Genomic DNA, 25000 nt, shown 5'->3' with positions numbered 1-25000 from the left:
GTGGAACACTTTGAGAGGCTGTGCCGGGCCTGTAAAGTGCATTACAAATGTAAGGCATTATTATTATTATTATTGCAGTGGTGCAAACAATGTAGCACTGAAAATGGACTGAGAGTTATGTAATGAGGGCAGTTTAGACATTACATACTCATTCACTTTTATAGTGAAATGCCTGTATTGACTGTACAAAACTACTGTTATGGCTCCTCAAATTGATATTTTGCCTTTATTACCTCTTGTCTAGCTGTCTGTCTCTTACGGGAACAGAGACTACTTGTCTTTGCACACTGGCAGCATCAGTCATGCATCAGTGAGAACCATTTAACCGACGTTTCACAACTATATACTACACTTAAAATTCAGACCACCACTGGAAACTACACTCCATGCTACGTAAGCAGGGGGAGGCATGAAGAACCCAACCGCTACTACTGTGTTCAACTTTTTTCTGGTCTTTTTTCTGTTCTTCCACTCACTCTGCAGACGACTATATATCTAACAATTATCCCATGTCTCTACATTATTTTGGACTTAAAAATTATTACATTAATCTGCCCAAAAAAATCTTATGGAGGTGTTTAAATAACAGCCAGGTTTTCTTGTCATGCCTCTGTGACGCCTGTACATGGCTCTATCTGTAAAAAGTTGTAAAAGACGTACCACAGAAACCACAGAGACTGAACAAATAACAACTATAAAGCAGGGGGGCAGATAATAAGTAAGCATCCCTCTAATTGCACTTGAGGTTTCTACAACGAAAGGCGGAGATGATGCTGTGGACCATGTGACATCAGCAGGAGGGTCAAACCTTACTTATAAAGCATTTTCAACCTTTACATGCAAACAAGGTCCAGTAGAAGATCTGTTTCCCTTTGGAAGAAGTGACGACAAAAGAGGACCTCATATTTTAAACTTCACAAGTTTTCTCATCCCAGACATCTGACCTACAGGTGAGCCCAGTCTGTGTAATTGTATTATCCTCCATTTGCAGTACATAGTGTTGTTGTTGTCTTATTTAAATATTTTGTTTAGCTTCATAAAAATGGTACTGAGCCCAAGACTGATGTTTGTCTAGTTTCAATACAGCAAATATTTTGCAAAAGATTCAGATCTAAAGAATATATTTCTCATTATTTTGCACAGGTCTTAGACTTTAGTTTTCATTCACTGGGGATCATGGGCAAATTCATTAATCTTTTCAGATATAATAGCTGCTATTTCAATTTGCAGTCCCTATGAAGGTAGGTAGGACATACTAATCTTAACAACTAACCTTCAGTACTTAAGCAACATATTTTTGATCACTAATTCAAGTTTTAATTAAAAGTTATGTCTCATGCTGGTTTAAACCTACAGACCGGTGCATTTTCACAAAGCATAAAAGTTTCACAGCACCAGTCAAATCTAAATGAGAGCTGGATTTGATTGACTCAGGCACACACATATTATGATCATCTGCTATAGTTCACAATGACAAACTCAGACTCCAGGCGCCTCACCCTTTCCTCTCAGGAATTATATCTCCAATGTTGTTTTGTGTTGTCCTCAGAGAGCGAGGACTTTTGCTTATATTGGATCTTCCTCATAACGCAATGCCCCACAGCTTCATATAAAACATAAAATGAAAACAGATTGTGAGCTTTGATGCTGCTTGTACCATCTGCTTTTTATTAACATTAAAGTTAGCACTTAAACTTTACAACAGTCTGCAACATTTAATTTGAATTTATTTCACTTAAAAATCTACATCTATAACACATTACAAATTGACTGACAAATTACAAATTTGCTGACACAACAATTAAGACACATCATATGAATACTATTATAATATGCAGACTGTGGTGGCTTTTACCAGTCAGTTTAGATCATTTTGTAATTGTGTTGGTCTTTCACTTTTGCTTCTCATTTGAGTGTTTATTTTTAAAATAGTAGTCATCACTCTTCTATAATTCACTTTGTCACAATATCATTTATCTTAACCTAGTCGGAATCAAAAGGGAAAGTACATGGACAGTGGCTGTGTGCAGTTTGTTGTGATAGTGAAGCATCATGGAACTCCATTTCAAGCATAAGCTGGATATCAACATCAATCCTCCATGGACATATTTTGGATACTGGAATAAAGTAGTGGTTTTGTGGGCTCCACTCTGAGTATTATGTTGAATAGCAATGGGGTCAGACAGAGGAGCAACAAATGTCCACAAATATGTCTGCTCACTGCACGACTCTGAAGGATTAGTGTTTGTGGTCACAGAGCGGCAGTGGAGCATGAGGTCCTGTGGTGGGCGTATGTTGTATACTGCAAATCACACAGGAGAAATCTCAAAATGTCAAGATTGTCTTTTACGGACTCTCATCTATTCCATAAAAAGGCACATTTCTAAATTCCTTAACTAAAAAATGTCACCACGAAGTGAATGTGGGGCCAGGAGAAAGAGGTGAGCCAAAGGTTATGATGAGAGGCAGGAAGGCCACCCCTGAGCAGAGAATGACTCTTCGTCATTCGTCACTCATCATCATCTATCATCTCTCCCTCTTTGCACTGTCTGACCTCCAGCCCTCTGCCTGTGTTTTACAGCTGCTCCCAGTGCGCTCTTAGCCATTAACAACTTTTCCCTCACATTCACTGAGCAGCAGGGGCACAAGACCCTTCATCGTTATGTTCCGCTATGATGGAACGTGATGGTCATGAAATGGAGACTGGAATTTCCCCCAGCAAAGTTAGGGTTAAGAGATGGAAACGTCTGTGTAACTTCTGTGAAATGTTGATCTATTAACACCTCTATAAACATAATTGCATTTTGCAACAAATTACTTTAAAATCCTTTACAAAGTATTTGTTAAATCTTCTGGGGTAGTTATAATTGTTAATATTAGTCATTATTTAAATAAGAAATAACTTTCTTTGCTTTGAAGTGCTTTCTCACCCCATGATTGTGTCTGGCATTGTTGAGTGACCTGGCAGGATAAGGCATTATTGGAAGCTGTGACCTGACAGGACTGTATCTGTGTGAGGCCTGTCCTGTTCATTGATGGTACAAATACAAACAGTACGTGCCTTTGTGTGGAGAATAGGGGAGGTAAGAGGGACGGCAGAGCTGGGGGTGCGCTTTAAAAGATTAAAAGTGGTCATTTGTTTTGTGCATGTTGTGTTCTGCCAAGACATAGCAATTTTCAGTGAATCTAAAACAGGTTTCCTGGCTCAGGCTCCACATGCAATCGGCTGCCAGGAAAAGTCCCTTTTTTCCACCTACCTGTTTACATACAGGTAAAGTAGCTCTTGTGGGTCAAAAGGAGAAGGCTATTTTCCAGGGGGATAGTCCTACAGGTAGACCTTTCCATTACACTACTGGGACACTCCTCCTGTTGTTCTGGTGTTTGAAAACCCAAAACACTCACTGTTTTTTGAGTTGGACCAGACCAAAAAACCTCACAAAGTGGAAGGAACTTTACTTATTTGCAGACAACAGGGAAAAAGCTACTTCTGTGACTTTTCTTCATCATACTGCCTCACCATCCTGCTGATGTGAAGCTCTGTGACCAGCACTGCAGTCTATTCACTGAGACATTTTTTAAGGATGTTACATCACAACATAATAATACAAGTTTAAAGTTTATTACATCAGTATTGTGTAGGGCGTATACAATGAAGATATTACTGGCTAAATAAGGTCGCATCCACAGACCAGCGTCGCCAGGCTAGACTGTTTGAGATAATTGAGTAAATTGAAAACAGAGTGAGTCAACCGTGCCAGCATTCTTAGTGTTGAGTCAGAGTATACAGAACAGCCCTGATAAATATCTATATCCAGGCTGCATGTATAAGATCGTGCCTTGAAAGTGAGGTCCCATATACGAGTGAGGCCATACATCAATAGTGTCGCTCAGTAGTCTCATAGACTGTATATCTCCATGGCTCATCCGCAGTTTATGCTAAAGCCTGAAATGCCATTTATAAGCAGTCTAAAAGTAATATAGGGTGCATTCACAGATACACACACACCACAGCAAAATTCTGAACTAAATTTTGTGACCAGCGTATGGTGATCGGCCAGGGAAAACATAAGCCTGCCTGTGTGAAATATAAAATACAGTATATGGAAATACTGAATAGTGTCACATCATTGTGTTTACATTATTTTAACTGTATACAAACTATTCACCTTATTCTGTCCTGCCCACTTTTGTCTCTAAATGCTCCTAAACCACGCTTTCTGGTCATGGCAATTCTAGTTAAACAGGGATCCCATTCATTTCAACTGAGAATTTGGGAAACGTTTTGCAGCTAAAATATGACATGAAGTAGGTTAATTTGTATAAAATGTAAAATTTTCATGTGCACAAGTCAACAGTGCACTGATTCTCTTGAAGGCTTTAAATAGTCCTTTTTGAACTTATTTGCTGTTAGGATCGGAAGCTCCATGAAAAATAATATAACCCCAAAAATGACAGTGGTGCCCAGAGCAACTTCAGGAATACTGTGATTAGGATGCATCCCTACTGCTACTCCTCCTCCTATTGATCTCCTTAAAGGTAGTTGTAAGTCAAAGCCACTTCAAGGCACTAAGTGTTTTTTCTTCTGACTGAGTAACGTTATCCTTCAGGTGCACTATGACCTAACTCAACATCGTTCAATAAATATAGTAGATTTTCCTAAAAATATTTCAAAGACATATTATTTTTACACTTAGCTTTAATGGTCCCAGATATGTCTCTAGGGCACTAAATACTTTATTGGCATGCATGCAATACATTTAAATGTAAGCATTTCTTTAAATAGCCCAAGTCACTCAGCTCTGACTGACACATGTTGAAACATCACAATATGTTCCAGCTGTCGCAGTGTGAATTAAGAACAGACCACTGAGAGGAAAATCCCAACACAGTTATCTTTCTGTGTGGAAATCATTTGTGGGAAAATGTTTACACAAGATTGTGGAGTCAACATATCACAAGTTTAAGGCTAAAATTTATGTCTCTTTGCAACAGTTTTATGATATTTTGAGAACGATGTGAATACTGGACTGAGACATGTTTAGACACTCAAATTAAATGAAATATGCTCTCCTGTTGCCAACTGATTTCTCTGTACGGCAGTTCACAAAGAAATGCATTCGCAACACGAATAAACAATGGGGGAGTTTTGGCCCATAAAAAGTGACAGTCCATCAATCTGTGGGCTTGTAGAGATTTAAGTCCACATGCACTTCTGAAATTCAAAACCCGTCAGATCATTAAACATCAACGCGACCAACAGGTCAGACTGAACACTACAGTACAAAGTGTCCAAAAAACTGTCAGGTCTTCACAAATGTCACAGGCTGCACTTCACTACATTGTCCTCTTTGAGCTGGTACAAACCTAGAGGGCCCCTTAAAGATGGGCTACATTATTTATGTTTGTAAATACGTGACTCGTGAGACAAAATCAGAACGCAGCACGCCGTCTGCAGCTAATATGAAAGTATATTGTTAAATATTATACCTGACTGCAAAGCCCACCCCTACCATCTGAAAAAAATTGTGGGAAATTCTTATCTTCTGCTTTAAAGAGTTAAAGAAGCTACAATCATTGTAGTACTGGGCACAATATCACAACATCCTGAGTTTCACAATAATATTGGGAACTATTACAATTTATCACAAAACCAAAGGCCATGGTCATTTGTGCTATTTCAGTGTATGAAGTAATATTAAACTCTTTCAGTAAGAACACAGACTACAATAGATCAATGCTGGTGGGGTGGTCAGATGAGTCACCATGAACATGTGTGACGTAAAAACAAAATAAAGCAGGGATGTGTGATTTTCTATTGAACCAAGAATGTCCCACTGACACATCTATGATAGTGGAGGGAACACGAAAAGGAAGCAGCAGAATTATGTAACTCATCTTACAATGCAAAGATCATTAATTACACTCTGTAAAGACAATTGCATAATATAACTAAGTGAGCAGTGACAGAATTAATTGATGCGTTTAATTCAGAAATAGGTTTCCGCCCTCACACATATTCGTCATGATTCAATTACACCACATTAGACTCTTGTAATCTAAATCTGCTTCCTTTTATGTGTTGAGGCTCAAGACAGCTAATTACAACAATATATCAGATTAATCAAAGACACACTCACTGAAGTAGACACAAATGTGTATAGAAATCTGGATGTCAATGTCTCAAAGTTGACTTTTTATGAGGACTAGTGACCACTCAAAGATCAACAGTGCCCTAGAGCCTAGGATTCTGTCAGTGTGAATCAGCAGGTATGACAGAACCTCAAAACATGTGGAGGCCAGTGGAGTAGTGCAAAATCATGATATAAACCAAACTAATATTACTAAACTATGCACATTTCTTAGTTTGTGCCTAATAAAACATAGAATCAAATACAGATTTAACTGTACAAAATAAATGAGGGCATAGTGAAAAATATGGCACTAATCAAGCATCATAGACTGTAAGTTGCTTATTAAGAAAGCCTAGTTTTACATTGCTTGGGCGCCACCTACCTGTCATTGTCCAACCAGTACTCTTCTTCCACTCAATCAGGGCAGACACACGATGGAGACCCACCTCTTTGTTGTTAAGTCCTCCCCTTTCCTTAGCCTCTGACCTGCCAAGTTGCTCAGACAGCATGCAGCCAGCGCTCCCATCACATTGACCTACAGCAGTGGGAGAACACACATTACACAGAGACGCGCTCTGTGGGACACCAGGACAAATCAAGACACCTCTCCAACTCCAACTTTTGAGGAGTTTGAAAACAGAGGAACTATAAAACGTTTTTGGATTTTGAACTGGGATTTCTGTTCTCAAAACCTGGATTAATAGACATTTGGCATCAGAGCTGAAATAGAAAAATTAAACAGTGGACATTGGGAAATTACAGTGTTTTTTTTATTATTTCCTTTTTGTATTTTTGCTTTTTATGTGCAAGACACTGTGAAAATGTAAGTTTGACTCAAAACATTTTATTTTTTTTTGCTTTTTTGCATTTTGTTTCTGAAGACTCAAGATTCAGTGATCTGGGATAGCATGTGTATAGACGGCAGGGAAGATTTCTGTTACTGCATACATTTCACATTTTGAAGTTCAGATAGACATTTTAAGCTGTTTTAAATATACTAAAGTATATTTACTGTTTAAAAGTAAGTCAAAAAATAAAGTATTTTCTGTTTATTTTCACACAGAAACTCCTTCAAGATGCTGTTCTCCAGAAGAGACCTACAGCAGTGGTGTTTTGCCCTCTTCTTACTCTGTTCCCCAGTGCCACATTACGGGCGACCCATTGATGCACTGAGCAACAGAATGTAAGCCCTTTTTATGTATCATTGCTCATCTAGAATCCTAAATTTACTTTGAGCTCCTGAAAGCAGACTAAACTATGAGAGGCTGTACTTTCACTCTGGTTGGGTGGCAGAGGATGGAAAATGTGTTCATTTGTTAAACTTTCTGGCAGCTGTTTAGTTAGCCCTGGCCCACCTGTGTGTTGACTTAAAGCAGGGAGCGTTTCAGTGCGATAAACTCACCGCGCTGAGGCAGAAACTGGCTGACCCCAGGAGGAAGGTTGTGTTTGCTCTAATATCCCATCTCCTGACACTTGACACATTTGGACCTCTTTGGCCTGTCTCTGTAGGATGCTGCCCTGAAATAAAAATATATGATTCATATTTGTTCAAAGCCCAAACCCTGCAGTATTTGGTTCACATCCAAGGGGTTTTGTTGTTTTATCCTATCAATTGGATAGAAATGCAGATTAATTTGTCATTCTACTTTTTGTTGCACTTAACCTCGGTAGAAGCCGTAAATCACTGCCTTGACACATGAGTTATTATAAGAAAAGAGAGATGAAAGGTGTAATAATTTAACATTGGAAGTTGTTGATCTCTGACCCCCGAACACAGTAAATTAATTAAAGTAAGAAGTTAGACACAATTTGTTTATATTTTATCAAACATGGGTGCAACTTTGCCTCGAAAAAAAGTAAATTAAATTATTCAAATCTGACATTTCAATTATTGAAAAAGTAGAAATCAATTATCAAGAAGTAGTATTAATGATGTCATGTTCCATATGATTTTTATCATATTAAATTATACTTTATGAGCAGTCTAAGAGACAGCTGAGATATGACCCTGACTTTTAGGAAACTCCAGCTGAGATGGGCAGTTATTTAGCCTATGAATATTTCTAAGATTTTCAGGAAATATCTGTATGCGTAAAAACAGTGACTTTCAAATTATAACATGTGAGTCAGTTCTGTTCAGGGTGTTTTCATTATTCAACAGAAAAACACTCTTTGACTTCAAATGTAAAAGACATCCTCACAAAAAGTTCTTAAATTGATATGACTACTTTGGAGACACACGCCCCTCAGATAAACCAGGGCATGATGGGAAAGGCTTACTCACCTCCACAGAGCTGGTGAAGCTCTGTTTGTGTGCTTAGACACCTGAAGTGTTTGGCCGGCAAGGTGGAGTCGTTGTTCCCAGGGTTCAAACCGTGCACTCTGTGTGTCTGTTTTTATAGGAGTTAAGATTGTGAGTAATGTGACCCTGCGGCAAAGCAAAGCTCTCCTTGTTCTGTATGTGAGAGAGAATGGGTCAGATCCCATGTATGGGAATCAGAGCACTGCATATTGTGGCTCCTCTTCTAATGACCAATATTGCCAAACTATCCATTTTAAGTCCCTCTTTCAATCTTGTACTTTATATTTCCAACTCAGCTCAATGTGAGATTAGGTCTTTATTTTGTGGAAAAATACTGGCCTACCAGTTTCATTTTCAGAATTCAAGTTGTCCCTTTACACTTTCACTAATGTAGAGGCATTTATTATTGCCTTGTAGACAGCAATTACAGCCTGCTCAGACTAGATTCTGAACAGATTTCTCCATCCTCACCTTTTTATTGTGGACTGACAAAGTAATATATCAACAACTTTGTTTTGTTTTACAGAAAACGCTCTGTGACACATGCCCAGCTGATGCACGACAAAGGGCGGACGCTTCAAGACTTTAAACGACGACTGTGGTTACAGGAGCTTCTGGACGAGGTCCACACGGCCGAGATCCGTGACTTACCCATTCGGACGACCAGCGGTGGGGGCAGTACAAGCGGCGCTGGCGGGGCCCTGCCTGGAGTAAGTTTGGACATGAACCTGAGCACCACGGGCAGCACACTGCACTCCAAACCTCCTGGAGGAACCAAGAACCTGCCCATCAGCTTCAGGCTGGAGGAAGAGGAGGGCACCAATCTGCCACAAGAGACCAACAAGTCGCAAACATACAAAGATGGAGGGCTCAAGGTAACAGGCAAAAAGAAGAAGAAAGGCAGATCTGGGAAAAGGCGGGAAGGAGAGAAAAGAAAGAGGCGAGCGCGCTCACTCGGGTGGGATTTGCGTGAGGACCACGGCAGCGGACTACACATGGAGTGGAGGTCTCTGCTAGGCCTACAGAGGGCGCTGCATTAAAACGCTGTCAGACTCTGACAAAGGTGAATATTAATATAGACTATAGACTTTTGTGATGCTGTATTATAAAAGGTAACCCCTGCTAACCATTTGTATTATATTTTATGTGTGTGCCTGTTTCAGAAAACAGCAGGTAGTCGGTGGGGCAGACTCCTGAACTCATCTTACAGTCATCTGTAAAAGTGATTGTTTGGAAGAAATAGGAAAATATTTATTATTTGTAAATATTTGAGAAAATAGCTGAATGGATAACTAAAAAATAATACAAAGTTATTGATTATCTGTGGGGTAGCAAATCCTACTTTTTCTTTTTTTTATTCCATGTCAGATTTTTTACAATAATTTATTTTGTCTGAATGGTGTATTTATTTTGTAAATGTATCGAGGTGCTGCTGACCTTCTATATTTTTGTACCATAATGCACTTTAGATATAATATAAATATATATACCATTAATATGTTTAAATGAAGAAAATGATGATAGCTGAGTCTGTTATTGTCATTTGTCTCCACACTTTTATCTGTTTTTTGTTTCTTTGCTGCTGTGTTTCCTGGATGTGTCCTTATTTCTTTATGTTTGTATGTTACCTCTGGTGTCTCCACAATCAGCTGTAGCCTACTTTCAATGCCAAAGTTCCCATGTGTACATAATGTGTTATTGTTGGTTCAATATTGTTGTTTTTGCCACTTGCACTGAGATTACTGAACAAATTAAATATTTGACAGTGTCTGATTAATTAAGTTGTGTCTCCCTATTTCAACAACTCAGCCATGCAGCAACATCATGTTCTCTCCACAGTTAAACCAGATGGTGGAGACTGCAGAAGTAAAGGTTTATGAAAATTTAGACAAGTTTAGACATTATGAAAAATCTCAACTTTTAAGAATTTTGAACCTTTCTTTTCCCTAATTAGTTTACCTGCATTCAGGGCTTGAGAGGTCAGGTCACCAACCCCCCCATCTCTGCCCACTTCTTCTCTGAATTTACCAGCATATACAATCAGACTGCCGGTGATACATTTAAGGTTGAAAGTGTCACCAACAAATTTTCACCTGTAAAAACAAATAAAAATCTGTTGCTTCTCTCAGTCCTGCAAGTTGAACAAGAAATGAATGGACCTGCCTTTGTTATTACGCAATTTTAGATCAACACTGCGTATTACAATGAAAGCAAATACAAAATAATTATGTACATAACAGAGTCTAATACTAAATGCTTGAAAAATAGCATGTTTTGTGTCAGGTAATGCTCCACCGAACCAGAGAGGGCACTATTGAGGAAACCCAATAGACTGTTTTTTCCGAAGAGGCAAAGAAGAATCAACCCACGTGAGGTGTTTTTCAGCAGCATGGGGGCTCCAGGAGGAAAGATCAACAGACCAAAAACCGTAAGAGACGAATATTTTGTACTGGCCAAATTATACTATTCAACTCGACGAAAAGAGGAGCTCAGATATAAAAGTGCTGCATTAATATGTAGCACTGCCCGTAATAAGTAGCCTGCCAGTACATATCAGTGTCCTGCAATAAGATAGAAACAACAGTGTATGCTAATTGTGAGGTTCGAGTCTTCTCTCTGGCTTCTGTTTTTTTATTATAGATCCATGGTTCTAATATAAAGAGACTTCTTGTTGACGAAAGGCAATTAATCAAATATGGAAAAGTTTATATTTCACATGTGTATAGCGACATCTGCTGGCTGTGTACGTACACACGTTTCCTTTTTGTAATTGAGATCAAATGATTGGCTAGGTTATTGGGATATATTGTGCGCTTTTAAATCTTCAAAAATTAGATAATGGTAATGATAATTTAGTTTTCTTTTACATTTTAATTATGTTTTATGGGAGAAATACAACTTTTCAAACTATTCATAGTTGAGTGTAAAATCTCTCAGTCGTCCAGGTGTAATCCATGGCAAAAGGAAAAATTCTATTTGTCGACTCGACAAAAGTTTATTTGTTCGAATACGTTTCACAGCTCATCCAAGCTGCTTTTTCACTTATGGTCACAATGCTGGTGGACACGTCTGTCTTCATGTCTGGCTGAAGGGGGGAGCTAACTACAATGAAACTTCTCTGCAACTAACACACCTACCTGTTTACAGTTTTGTTAACTGTAATAATGGACTTTCGATAAAACAAAGAGAGCAAAAAAACAGGACAACAGATAATCAGAACCCAAGAGAAAGGGGGTAACTTTTCTTTATATAGCTGGTGTTTCTGAAAAACTACAGAGGATTTTCAGACAACATGAGATCCCAGCCTATTTCAAACCTACAAACACTTTAAGACAGAAACTGGTCACCCAGAGGACTAAACACCGAGCCACAATTAAAACAATGTGGTCTACTCTATTCAGTGTAGCAAGGACTGCAGAGAGCACTACACTGGAGAAACAAAACGGCTACTTCACAAGAGGATGTACCAACACAGACGAGAGAGCAGCAATGGACCTCAGTCTGCCGCACATCTCCACCTAAAAACTATGGGCCACTCCTTTGAGGATAGTGAGGTACAGATCTTAGTCAGAGAAAAGAATTGGTTTGGTTTGAGAGGAGAGTTAAAGAAGCTATTTTTGTTAGGAAAGACAATCCATCTTTGAACAAAAATGGAGGACTCAGATACCATCTGTCTCCTATTTACAACTCCATCCTCCAACCTAAATCAAAACAAACAAAGAAAACAGCAGGGATAGCCAGGTCAGGCCCAGAGGTGTGAAAGCACCCCTTATGCCCCTGAATGGTTATGCTAATATGATCCCACACTCAGTGCAGTTCAGTAGGCCTAGCTAACAGAAACTGTAAACAGGTAGGTGTGTTAGTTTCAGAGTAGTTTCATTGTAGTTTGGTCCTCCCTTCAGCCAGATATAAGGAAGTGTCCACCAGCATTCTCACCAGAATTGAAGAAGCAGCTTGGATGAGCTGCACATTCAACCTAATAAACTTTTGTCCAGGTGACAAATTGAACTTCTCCTTTTGCTACTCATAGTTGAAGCAAGAGCGTGGTCTTCACAGTACCATGGTTTGGACTCTAAAACAATTTCTTTAGTACTTGATAACAAATGGCAAAAAAAGAGAAACAGATCCAAAGATATTCTGCTATCTGTAACTAATGTATATTTATATCAGTCTTGTCACATTATTTTTTTTTGCATCCCACTGACGAGCAACATGATGGTTTTATTTTAGACCAATGGTTCCAAAACAAAAAAAAAAGAAAAGGAATCACAAAGATCGAGCCCTTCTTACAGCTGGTCATTACCTCTTTTTGGTTTTATTTATTATTATTTGTATATTATTGCATATTATAATCTATTTGCATACATTTTGTTGCCCACTTCTAAAATCTGACAATATTTGAAAGAAAAAATATCAAATTACATTTTGATTCTTTTAACAGGAATTGGGAAAAAAGCTTTTTAAGCGGCGGCGAGTTTTGGGTCGAGAAAAAAGAAAGAAACACAAGATCGTGGGAGCTGTGGTCGATGAAGGGCTTATCACTATCCATCACCTGAAGAAGAGAAAGTGTGTTTCTGCTTATCAGTTTTGTTGGCATCAGTAAACAATATGTATTTGTCATAATATAATATGATGTGTTATAATATAAATGGCAAAAAATCACTTAAAACATACCAGTTCTTAAAATATTGTATGGATTTGTTTTTAAGGTCAAGTCCAAGAGCAAACATCACATTGTCTGGAAAGAAGAGAAGAAAGCTGCTCAAACAACTGGGTCACATGGAGAAGGAGAAAGCGACTATGGAAGGTAGTGCCAAAATCAATGATATCACTTCCCTTTTTTGCATTACAATGAGAGATAGGTGGACTGGTCACAATTTTTATTTTATTTTGTTACTTTACCGTTAATTCAAAATAATATTATTCAAGTAGAAGCATGAGTATACTGGGAAGCATTTGCTCAAATAAGACTAACTTCCTCGACCTAACATCAGATTTTTATGTGAAGTCAGTGTAATCAGAAGGAAATTAAGTAAATTCAGCAAAGCACAAGGATTGATCAAAAATATAATAAGAAAAGGTAAATATCTGAAAGAGAAGTGTAAAAACCAAAAATGTTCAAACAATTTACTGTAATATTGACAGCATAAAGCTTCTTTCTCTTGTAGGCTTGCTCACATTGGGATGCTTAGACTTAGATAGACTTTATTGATCCACAAGGGAAATTCCTTGGACACAGTGGCTCACACATCACATTATATTACAATAACACGGAGTAAAAAATATAAATGGTAATAAACTTCTAAATAAGTAAATAAGTAGCAATAAAACAATAAGACATAAATTATATAAATGTTTGTACAGTAAGTAAAAAACAAATATCGTAATTTAAAGACAGTATATTACAGTTATATACAAGAGGTCATAAGGAAGATAATAAGATGATTGACAGAAACACAGGCTTATCTGTTACATAAAGGTGAGTTGTTATACATCTGTATGGAGTATGGTATGTAGTATGTAGTCCTCTATCTCTTTTACTCAAACTTTTACTCAAGTAAGAGTATTGCTACACTGTCAAATACACTACTCAACTAGAAGTAAACAGCAAGTGTCTGAAAAGTACACTGAGAAGTAAAATTTTTTCGTGCCGCTTTTTATACTTGACATGAACTGGGCTTCTTGATTATCTAAAAATGTCTACCTTCCACAGTTGAAATAGTTGAAGAATCACAGAAAAAAAAACCTGCTGTTCAAAGCAAGAAGACAAAGACAAAGAAGACCACTGTGGCTCAGGAGGATGTGGAAATGGCAGACACAGAGTGAATGTGCAACACTTGTCCACAAGGGTTCCTTCTACTGTCTGTTTCTTATGCAAGCAGTAATTTTGATGTTTGATCTTTCTTCTCCAGGACATTTGAGGACACACAAACATGGTCAATTATAGTGTGTGCTTATGTGTTAATAATGGAATCTGTACGGTAAATAACAGTTTTTGCATGCATTATGCAATAGTAAACACATGTATATAAAGCAATTTTCCATAATGTATTATTATTATTACAAACATTATTATGAACACTTGTTTGTTTGTTGCCTCCCCAACATAATTTTGCAGCTTTTGTTTACCATGTGGAATTAAAGTTGTTCTCAGCCCTATTGCTTATACAGAAGCATTATTACGCTTCATCAATGAATTTAAATCTTTAAATGATAATCAAATGTGAAGTGTTTTCTTCTGTTTTTCAAATGGGTTAATGTAAAACACCGTGTTGAAGCCAGAGCTGGTGATGTTGGGCCCCTCTCCATCCCTCCCCCTTCCGGAGGACAAAGACTAAAATGGGTCAGACTCACGCGCGCAGCAGATCCTCCGCACCAGCCATCATGTAATGTACTCCATCATCCTGCAGACTGGGAACAAGATGCTGCTCGCTAGAATCACGGTCTTCCCTAAACCGCTTCGCCTCATCTGAGTTTCTAGCGAAAAGACAAATGTGTATTAGACATCCGTGTGTTTGTACCGTTTGATTCAAGATGATGGCTCGGGTAAAGCTTCTTGTTTGCGCTGTTCGTTGAAATGAACCGAAGAGAAAGCTACAGATGGATGCGTTCCTGGTGAAACAAGGTAGCCTACTCTACACGGCTTATGTTTCCTGCAACCATTTAGAAAAATTATTCACTGCTCTTCTTGATAAGTTCTTAGTGTTAACCTATTGGTCCATTTGTTTGTTTAAAATGAAATTGAGAAGACTCTAAAAGCTCACACATTAGAAATTAGCCATCGACTGAAGTGAACAATATATAGCTGATCGTTTGGCTCTTGGTGATGGGCTACTAGACCTCCTGCTCGTTTTGGCCTTTTTTTCAAGGACCTTTGGCATTAAAGGAAAGATAACTCTGAATGTTTGTTGTGTGTATTTTGTGTGTGTATTTTGCTATAAATGTGCTACTAGAGTTGTTAGAGTTGAGTTGAAATTAATAGCGCAAAGAAGGTAGTAGATCCTAAATTATGGATATAACAGCACGTTACCAACATTCATAACATGTAGAATATTCTTGTAGCGTTTTTTTGTTTTTGAGGGGAAAATGCATTATTTAGCATGTTTCATAGAGAAAGCTGAATTGTGACTCCTGTATAGCTATAGTTTAGTTCAAGGGTTTTTATGTGACCAAGGTAGACACACCTCCCCAAAGTGGGTTAGATAATGTATCAGGTTGGAACAGCTGTACATGAGATATGAAGTACTAAAGCTTGACTATTCCACACAGGTGAAGGAGTAAAGTCTTGTTTTGTGGACTGTGGACCTTGAGAACTCTTAATGGAGGACAACTCGTACTGCCACCCTGGTGAGTCCTTTGTGCTTAAACATTTCACTTATTGCGATAAAATGTTGAACTGTTTTTTATTCCCAAAATAGCTAATTTACAACAATGTTTATCTGTTTTGATAAACAGATAAAAATGTAGTGAAAATCTTTTGATATTGGTGTAGGATGCACTGTGTTAAATCATAACTGCCCTTGTTCAAGAGTGCCATTTTTAGCTGTCTATTTTTACTCTGCTGTTATATTTAGTTCTTTTACATCTGTTGTCAGCTAAGATGTTTGACTTTGTGACAGCAAATTATTTTAAGTTATCTCTATTTGCATTATCTTCAAACATATGAGAAATGACTCACATTACAATACATTTTATTTACACAAATCTACACATTTGGATTCAACTTCCTGATAAAATTGTTTTTTTCTCCAACAGGACATTTTTGGATATCTGCTTCTCTTCCTTGGACACCGGTCTCTTTTTGATTAGATCTGTGTTGATTGGCCGCTGCCATGACTTTATTAATTCCCCATCACCAAGGGTGGAAACGAATGCTAGCTGCTGTCTTGGCATTGCAAATGATTGTGCAATGTGTTTCGGCTGTGGAACCAGAAACCTGTTACTCAAGACAACATCAGAGAGCTATAGTCAATGTAAGACAGGCATTAACTAAGGAAGGGGTGCTTATGGATGCCCGAGTGGTTCGGTCAGAGCGAGACTGTGTCCTAGCATGTTGCTCTGAGGAAGTTAAGCAAGGTATGTTCAATGAACATCTTTACCCCATCAAACAAATATACTCCTGTTGTGTCTAACAAAATGTTGAATTCCTACAGGGGCTAAGTGCAACATGGCTGTATTTAATGGCAAAAAACAGCCTGGTGACGACAACTGCTTCTTATTCCACTGTCCGGCCGAGCAGGATTGTCCATTAATGAAAGCTGTGGATGGCATTAACACATACGATATCTACAAAGGTAAGTCTACAATATAAATACAATAATTACATGAAGTTAAAATGTTTTACTAGATAAAACCTTTGAGGACATAATCATAATTTTTATCTTTAAAATCCAGCGCTTGAATAATCCATTTCATTTAAAGCAACATTGTAACTTTCGAGATGTAGCATGTCACCTGCATGAGTCCATGGGGAAAAAAAAGTTTAACCCATAATTTTTTCTATGGAGATAGATGCATTTGCGATACGGTAGAATATTATAACCATAGTGTAGAATATTATAGCCACAGGAACACAGTTATCATGAAAACAAGCAGGAGAAGACCTTCCTTCAGGTCAAATAAGAGCCAGTTTTGTAAAAATACAAGCATGGTCAGAGGATGCATGCTTTTAGTGTGTCCAAAACATCCAAAAAGAAAGAACATTCTTTTTATTTAGTTGTTTTTTTGTTCTTGTTGTTGGTGTTTTTTTGTTTGTTTGTTTGTTTTTTGGGTGGGGGCTAAGTTACATGAGAGAGTTTTAAAATGATGACAAATTTTAGCACTGTTTAATTGTTTGTTTGGTTTTTTTTTACTTATGCAGGACTGATCCATTTGACAACAGGGAGACCAAGTGTTACTATGGGCTTGACCAGTACTCCTACTCCGAGAACAACACAAACTCCACCTACTACAACTACAACGACACCTACATCCACTACAACACAGACCCCAACCACAATGCCGCCCCCCACCACCACTCAGTCTCCCACAACAACCCCAACCTTGGACAGCGAGCCTCCTCCACGTTTAATTATCATTTCCTCCATACCTGCTGTGGCATCCACCACGACAACTACCACAACAGAAGTTACATCAATTACAATACGAAGACCAAACAAACCCAGCAAAAAGCAAAACAAAAATACAAAAAAGGGAAGGTTGCATCCAGTGATCACCAAAACCACACCTGCACCTGCAAGCGCTACTACAACACTTCATGTTACTTTGGTTGACCAAGAGGATGCATATAGAACTGCTGAGATATCACAACCTAAAGTAGAACTGTGCACCACAACTACCACACCTTCTACTACCACAACACCTTCTACTACCACAACACCTTCTACTACCCCCACAACCACCACAACTACTACTACCACTCCTTCCTCAACCACCACCACTACTACTACAACCACTACTCTTACTACACCAACAACAGCTCCTCCTTCCACTACTTCAACTGCAACTGTTCCTCCGACTGCTTCCACCACAACAAAGGAGAAATTCAATCTAATAACTACTACTCCTGCAGTCAGTCTACTCATTGTCCCTAAAGGTGTGGTCCAACCAGAGCACCCACTGCAGGACCAAAGTCAGGCTAAAGCTGCAACAATGGGCCATGGGGCAGTGAAAAGTGGTGTGGTGGCCTTCATGGTACTGGGACTTGCTGTGCTAACGATGGCATTGGCTATAGGGGGCAGGAAGGCGATGGAGTCCTTTGACAGGCGTCATTATACCAGATTGGAGCTCAATGATTTGCACTATGAAGTGTGAGGCCAACAACCTCATGCTTAATAGAGCCAATATTTTTTTTAAATTTATACTCAACGCTTTATGTTGTATTATGGGCACTGAAATTTGTAAGACTTTGTGGATGTACAGCAGAGCAGCTCTTGACTCTGTGATATAGGTAAACTTCCATAATTTTTTTCACATATTTCAATTAGTGATCACTTGAGAATGGCACCTGCGCCATGAACTCTGGCCCTGAGGCTTGATGAGCTAAAGGCCGCTTTGTTGCAGGATCAGCAATTGCACATGGCACAACATTCTTTATTCACGTTTTATATAATGGCATAAGCCACATCACCTCTATTATCTAAGGATTACATAGTTTAATTATAACACAATTTAACCACCATGAAGGCTATCTGATTTGCCAAATGTGTTTTGAACAATCTCTAGATTTGGAGTATGTGTTCATTGAATTACATTATTATACATAGATTTGAAACTTTCATCATGCTTTCGTGGTTTAATGCAGGTTCAATTTTGTTTTGTTCTGTAATGGGATTTTTATAAGTGTTAATCTCTGATTCTGCTGATTTTGGTCCCACTGTGTTGGGCAAGTATGTTTTACATGTCTCTAAATCATTCTGAATTGTTTTACTATTAGATTGTGTTAGGCCACCTTATTTTAAATGATGCATTTCAGTCCATACAAATGTTCAAACTATCATTGTAAATTACAGACAGTGTGAAGCAATATTTTACTCCTAAATACTCAGGATACAGAAAGCAACTCTCTTGGTGACTGTGTGTTGCCATAAATCGCGCACGCAATGCATGTCTTTGCCACAGCCATACAAGCTTAATGGTGATATCACTTACTTAAATGTGAGCCTCACTATCTCACTGTGTGGTTTTATGTCCACATAATCACTCGTGGATTGGATTCAATGTGAATGCAATCTTTAAAATTCATTGCACTATTATATTGTCATTATTTTTAATTAATAGCCTATAACCTGCTTCTTTTTAAGTAAAATGTTTTCATAGGTGCATTGGTTGTGCACTGGGAGATTATTACTATTGTATTATACATATAGGAATGAAGGTTGGAAGTGCGCAGGCAAAACATGCTAGGACACGAGATTACCAGGAGGGGGCAGCAGAAACCTGGTTGAGGACTAGGCTGCAGGCTGCACTCTCGCCTACTGTTGATTTGCATTGATAGTTTGTTCTCGTTTTGTGAAGTGATACCTTGGCATAGTTTAAATTTGAACTTTTATTTGTAAGGATTAAACAGTGTTTTTTCAACATGTCACAGCTGTACTGATGGCGTTTTTGTGTACCCTGTTATATAATAATACTAGGCTAATGCCTTTGATTTATTTTTGCGCTTCCACTACACTTAAAGCGCTGTTAGAATAATCTTTATTTACAACCGTATTTACAAAAATGGTCCTAGGCTTTAATATAAAACCTTTGTATTTTGACTAAATAACAAAATGAATATATAACAAGTTGTTAAACCCAATTCAAGACAGGAAAACATCCCAACACGACATCATTTTTGTTGTATTTTTCTGATTTGGCTGTTAATTATAAACTTGTTTTATAGCTTCTGAGAATTTCCTACTTGTTTCGTGGGCCCCTGTCCTTTTGGAAGTTACACTGGTACGTTGTGCCTAAACCTCTTTTCATTGATATTAATACTGTTTGAGTTGATGTTGCATATTTAGTTGACAAAAGGATAAAAGATTATCTCACAGATAAACTAGTCCCATTGGAATGCGCCTGTTTGTTTGGTTTCTGCGCGGTTTTGCTGAACTCCGGCAGTCAGTGGCACATTCAGATATCCACGGGATATGTTCCCACGTAGCGACAGTAAAATAAGTAGGCAGTGAGGCGTTTACGGTTCTGTAACATTATCTTTGGCTTGAGAGCATGAAATGAACACAACAATGGAAAACAGGAGGGCCGAGGAGCGCGGCGATAGTGGAGGGAGGGAAGAGGCGGGGGAATGAGCTTCCTCACAGCGGAAGGAGACGACGGATTTCCCGCAGGACAATGTGAGGCGCAGAGAGTTGATCCAACGTAGTTAGCGACCAGCCAACCAGTCAAGATGGAAGTTTGGGATTAATAAATCGTTTTGCAGTTGCGTTACAATTCAATCGCAGTGGAATATTTTCATTTCTATCGAAGGAAGTAGCCGCAGCGATGGGAATACTGCGCTGAGGCGAAGCGGCGACAGGGCCAAGAAAAGGGAGAAAGATGGGTGTCGTGCTGCGGACTCTGTTGTTTAGTAGTTTTTGTTTTCTCATACGAGGTAAGATTTGTCTTTAACACAACGATTTTCTGTGCGTCTAAACCTCAGTTCGTTTACTGTTGTAATAACAAATTCCAGATATTAGTGCAGCAGTTAAATGCCTGATAAAATAGGATATTTTCAGACCCAGGCCCGCGGTAGTTGTGGTGTGCGGAGCTAGCATTAGCCAATGAAGCTATGCGTGCTTATCTCCTCTTGTGAGATTCAAATGAAACCACAGATTGCGGTTACAAATTTATCTGAAAATGCCCAAGTGTAGTCAAGGTTTAAGTCAGAGATTTAAGTTCAGTTAGAGATCAGGGCATATATTTGAGCTTACTTAGCACTGGCTAACTTTCGATGTAGTAAGTCCAACAGCTTGCAACCATTACTTGAAACCTTAGAACAGGACCAGCTAGCACAACAAATGCTATGGAGAGCTAGCAGATGATTGCTCTTTGGCAATAATCGAATTATTTGTTTGCATATTCATGAACATCTGTTTATATGTATAGTGGCACTGAATTATTGCGGATTTATTTGTTGTTTACACTGCAACATGCAACTTTGTTTGGCTAATAACCCCCACTCATTTTTAATAGTCCTAGATTTTAAAGTTGTCAATTTCAGATTAAAATACCTTTGGATTTCACTGTACTGTTCTACCCAACATTAGTTATTTTGTACATCTAAAGCAATCTATATACCATTTATTAATGCTGTTTTAATCGGGTTTGATTAGATCATGGATTTTAGTGCAATGGCTATTCAGCCAGACAGGGACTTTATGGTGGGGACTGGGTGCTGCCTCAAGTAGTTTTAGCTGTTGGGGTACTTGAGCCTCTAATACATTGTTAATAAATTATATATTTGGTAAAAGTACTCATCACCTAACTCGTGTAGGACTGCCACCCAAGGCTGAGGGGCTCATTGTAACCATTCCAGTTATGTGGTGTGTCTGCTCTGGAAATGTCAAATTATGACTGGTAGTGCCTTTGCTTCTGAAACACTGTATACATTGTAAACCCTGTATGCAATCCACAATGTTTGCATGCATTAAACTAGAACGAGAATTTTGCATACAATTATAAAAATGTATTATTTAACACCAAATCAGACAATATTAAGTGGGTGGTCAGTAAGCATTTATTTCTTTTTTTTATCTCTAGGTCAAAATGTACACATTTGTGCTTAAAGATTTTTAGACTACAAAGATCATAACAATGTCATGGTTAGAAAGCTTCTGATAGGTGTGTTACAGATCTGTGCATGTCTGTGTAGATGAAGCATACTGTTCCTTTAATTGTGTCACAACATGAATTGTTGAAGTCCAAGAAAATCAGAATGTTATTGACTTCTATGTGAATGGTTTATCTTTGGAAACTACTCCAGAATGCCTCAAAGTGTCACATGTCAGTTCAAAACATTACAGCCAAGTATAAAAAAAAAAAATACACACATCCAGCCAACATACTAGAGAGCCCCCCTCCCCAAAAACAGAAGAGGCTCAAACATACTGGAGAGCCCCCCCTCCCCAAAAACAGAAGAGGCTCATTACAGTTTGCAAATTGACAGGACAAATATATAAGTTTTGGGTGACATTATTTTTCAATAGGAAGCTTGAGGGCCTGGAATGGGAACACAGTTTTTACGATCTGCATGCTGTAGCATCAAGTGTGGGTATTTTGAGTGGTTGTCATGATTTTTAATGCAACCTATAAAACATTCTGTCTGAGATGTGTGATAATGGGTACATAGTGTTTTTATCGCATACAGTGTATGTAAATATCTAGTTCTAGTTTTATATTGTATATTTCTTTCTTTTAAATAATAGTTTTAGAATGATGTTACTGGTGATTACTGTAACACTGCACAATAGTGATACAAACTTGTTTTGTTTCCTCAGCTGTGCCTCTGCTGCTATATGCCAACAGACGAGACCTCCGGGTTGTGGATGTGGCACATGAGAAGGCCAACGCTACAGTGGTGGTTGGCGGGCTGGAAGATGCTGCTGCAGTGGACTATGTCTTCTCACAGGGGTTTATTTATTGGAGCGATGTTAGTGAAGAGGCTATTAAACGCACTGTCTACAACCAGTCAGGGGCCAGTGTGGTACAGACAGTTATTGCAGGCTTGGCCTCTCCAGATGGACTTGCCTGTGATTGGTTAGGAAATAAACTTTATTGGACAGACTCAGAAACCAATCGAATTGAGGTATCCGAACTGGATGGATCTCTGAGAAAAGTCCTATTCTGGCAGGAGCTCGATCAGCCCCGGGCCATTGCTCTGGATCCAACACGAGGGTAAGTGTAGTATTATTGACCAAATTATGAGGGGTGTGTGTCTGTAAACCACTGTTTCAGTAGCACAAAGTCACTCTTTATGGGTGTAATGGGGTACACATTGGTGTTGTGAATCCTCTTTTTAGTACTTCAGGTTTGGTTCTGTCCACATGTAGGATTTGAATTACATTGTTTGATGTAATAAGTTACTGGAAAGTATACAGTAGAAAACAAGTTTACATGCATGTTCTTCATCAGCTCTACTGTAATTAGTTTTGATTTACATTATGTACTCTCTTAACTCCCATAACAGCAAATATAGTAGGGATCTAAAAACACAATCAATGTAATACTGAATCATGTGAGGCTTCTGAGGATGGCAAAAGAGGGCAGCTGAAACATGTTGAGGTATGATGCAAAAATACAGGTCTGAACCTCCAAATGATCAACGTTAAGACCTATTGAAAACTAACCGGACCATATAATATCAAATAGTTTAATACAAGCTTCACAATACAATAGAACTATAGCCCCATAAAAAAAAAAAAACTAAAAAAAAAAACATTTTTTTCAAAGAAGAAAATAGGTCTGTTAAAGCCTAACTGCTATATTTGATCAGAAAAGGCTTAGTGTTAGTGTTATTTTATAAAATGTGATGCTTATTGATAATTTGCATAAATTTGTCAAAATAATAATGAAAATCAAAACTGGATCCATATTGTAGCCTATGTCTCAAGACTCAGTTGTGAGAATACTGTATCCCCACAATAAACAGAGCTACACAGGCTGTTTAAGTAGCACGTCTTAGAGCGTTCTCTGTATGAAAATCTCCTATTTCCAGAGTCACATGTAGTGAGGTTACGAATACTTAGATGAATCAATAATGGAAGTAAAACAAGTAATTATGAAAAAAAATAAATGGGTTGAAAAAATAGTTTACCTTTTTAGTTTCAGACTGATCCTGAAGCAAGCAAACATCTGACATGAAACTATAGCCTGCTTTTGTAATGTTGTCTTTATCATTCAGTAAAAACAAAAAAGGTAAATATATGGTTGATGTAGTTGGTGTAATCATCAAGAGGCACTGATGCTCTTGTTCTTCATTGATTATGGCATATTTGCTGTGTTTCTAGTGTTTAGTTGCCACTTGCAACATAGACCATGGAAGAGGATGTAAATCCATTAGGACTCAGATAAAAGAGACCCTAATTTATTCATTACTTTTATTTAAATGGCAGCCTGATGCTGTGTCTTTTTTTTTTTTTTTTTTACGCCCCTTTTTAGTTGTCTATTTGTAAGGACTCCTCAATGTTTGATCCTCTGTCCTCCAATAAGTCACTGTGTATTTAATTGAGACATCAGGCCCTACAAGACTGAATAAAGTAATCATATTTAGTTACTCACAGAACAGGACCAGAAAAGTTATTATAGTGTTACTATTCTCATCAAAAATGTATACAGCCAAGATTTTATATTTTGCTTCATTCTGTTTTTAAATTGCCCCTCAGGGATAAATTCAATTTATATTGATTGATCTTGCTCGCGTTCAGCTTTAGTCTTTGGGCATCATCAAGAGGATGCCCATACGATACATTCCTCAATCCATAGGCCACAATACATATACAGTGCACTTTCAATTATATACAATTGAATATGCATGAATATGAATTTTTTATTTTTTTTATTTTCCAAACTGATTTGATACTTTTAGTAAAAAGTAAAGGCAGTCTGGCCGTTAATGAATGCTCAAGTTTAACTGCTCTAAAGGCTCACAACATGGCTACTACATCACGGCTGTGATACTAAAAGTCTTTGTTAAACTAGTACTTGTGCAAAGTTCATATGAAATACAACAATTTTCATGGTCAGAATGGTAAATATGTCAAATGTGTTGCATAAATAACTTTTCTTTCTCTAAACAAGCAATAAAATAGTAGAGCTGTCACAAAATAAATCAATATATTAAAAAATACTCTTGGGAGATATCAATACAGCAGGCCATGATGCCACAATGTCAAACTCTATCACCAAATTTTGTATCACGATATATCAACATTTCAACATCCCTAATTTATACAGTAACCTAAGTGGTGTGAGATCATGTGCTCTCAGTGAGTGTAGATATGCAGATAGGTTTTAAAGAATATTGCATCTATGAAAGCTCCAGCATAGGCCGATTGTTGATTTGGGGTGACCACTTGACTATGTGAAATAC

The 25000-nt window shown here is 38.0% G+C and overlaps 4 protein-coding genes across 5 annotated transcripts; all 4 read left to right on the top strand.

Annotated features, from left to right (window-relative positions):
- Nucleotides 1-6689: 6689 nt before the first annotated feature.
- pthlha (parathyroid hormone-like hormone a) lies at nt 6690-10118 on the top strand. Of its 2 annotated transcripts, XM_020926689.2 has the most exons (4): nt 6690-6954; nt 7195-7314; nt 8960-9496; nt 9597-10118. In XM_020926689.2, the coding sequence occupies exons 2-3, from the start codon at nt 7208-7210 to the stop codon at nt 9471-9473; spliced, it is 621 nt and encodes a 206-aa protein (XP_020782348.1). In that variant the 5' UTR covers nt 6690-6954; nt 7195-7207; the 3' UTR covers nt 9474-9496; nt 9597-10118. The 2 variants fall into 2 exon arrangements, with proteins under 2 accessions (XP_020782348.1, XP_020782347.1); XM_020926688.2 differs by having other exon boundaries at nt 8960-10118.
- Nucleotides 10119-10740: 622 nt separating this feature from the next.
- LOC110161870 (uncharacterized protein C11orf98) lies at nt 10741-14592 on the top strand. The gene is made up of 4 exons (XM_020926706.2): nt 10741-10861; nt 12875-12999; nt 13143-13240; nt 14147-14592. Exons 1-4 carry the CDS (start codon nt 10823-10825, stop codon nt 14257-14259), a joined length of 375 nt encoding a protein of 124 aa, XP_020782365.1. The 5' UTR covers nt 10741-10822; the 3' UTR covers nt 14260-14592.
- A 147-nt stretch (nt 14593-14739) lies between these two features.
- On the top strand, nt 14740-19395 carry mansc1 (MANSC domain containing 1). Its single transcript, XM_055161193.1, has 5 exons — nt 14740-15058; nt 15703-15780; nt 16189-16509; nt 16587-16727; nt 17294-19395. The coding sequence occupies exons 3-5, from the start codon at nt 16266-16268 to the stop codon at nt 18244-18246; spliced, it is 1338 nt and encodes a 445-aa protein (XP_055017168.1). The 5' UTR covers nt 14740-15058; nt 15703-15780; nt 16189-16265; the 3' UTR covers nt 18247-19395.
- Nucleotides 19396-20239: 844 nt separating this feature from the next.
- LOC129411198 (low-density lipoprotein receptor-related protein 6-like) lies at nt 20240-22810 on the top strand. The gene is made up of 2 exons (XM_055161192.1): nt 20240-20524; nt 22410-22810. The coding sequence occupies exons 1-2, from the start codon at nt 20470-20472 to the stop codon at nt 22808-22810; spliced, it is 456 nt and encodes a 151-aa protein (XP_055017167.1). The 5' UTR covers nt 20240-20469.
- Nucleotides 22811-25000: the final 2190 nt, after the last annotated feature.

This window comes from Boleophthalmus pectinirostris, unplaced genomic scaffold (genome assembly GCF_026225935.1).
Source record: "Boleophthalmus pectinirostris isolate CB_2022bp ecotype Guang Dong unplaced genomic scaffold, ASM2622593v1 HiC_scaffold_38, whole genome shotgun sequence".
Taxonomy (NCBI): domain Eukaryota; kingdom Metazoa; phylum Chordata; class Actinopteri; order Gobiiformes; family Gobiidae; genus Boleophthalmus; species Boleophthalmus pectinirostris.
The sequence above is the reverse complement of the archived record's forward strand: the minus strand, read 5'-3'. Positions and strand labels throughout refer to the sequence as shown.

Excerpts from the sequence above, each read along its gene's own strand:
- pthlha (XM_020926689.2), top strand. The coding sequence starts at position 7,208 with ATGCTGTTCTCCAGAAGAGACCTACAGCAGTGGTGTTTTGCCCTCTTC. Across the intron at positions 7,315-8,959 it reads GATGCACTGAGCAACAGAAT|AAAACGCTCTGTGACACATG; the intron begins GTAAGCCCTTTT and ends TTTGTTTTACAG.
- LOC110161870 (XM_020926706.2), top strand. The coding sequence starts at position 10,823 with ATGGGGGCTCCAGGAGGAAAGATCAACAGACCAAAAACC. Across the intron at positions 13,000-13,142 it reads CATCACCTGAAGAAGAGAAA|GTCAAGTCCAAGAGCAAACA; the intron begins GTGTGTTTCTGC and ends TTTGTTTTTAAG. Across the intron at positions 13,241-14,146 it reads GGAGAAAGCGACTATGGAAG|TTGAAATAGTTGAAGAATCA; the intron begins GTAGTGCCAAAA and ends TACCTTCCACAG.
- mansc1 (XM_055161193.1), top strand. The coding sequence starts at position 16,266 with ATGACTTTATTAATTCCCCATCACCAAGGGTGGAAACGAATGCTAGCT. Across the intron at positions 16,510-16,586 it reads CTCTGAGGAAGTTAAGCAAG|GGGCTAAGTGCAACATGGCT; the intron begins GTATGTTCAATG and ends GAATTCCTACAG. Across the intron at positions 16,728-17,293 it reads CACATACGATATCTACAAAG|GACTGATCCATTTGACAACA; the intron begins GTAAGTCTACAA and ends TTACTTATGCAG.
- LOC129411198 (XM_055161192.1), top strand. The coding sequence starts at position 20,470 with ATGGGTGTCGTGCTGCGGACTCTGTTGTTTAGTAGTTTTTGTTTTCTC. Across the intron at positions 20,525-22,409 it reads TTTTTGTTTTCTCATACGAG|CTGTGCCTCTGCTGCTATAT; the intron begins GTAAGATTTGTC and ends TTGTTTCCTCAG.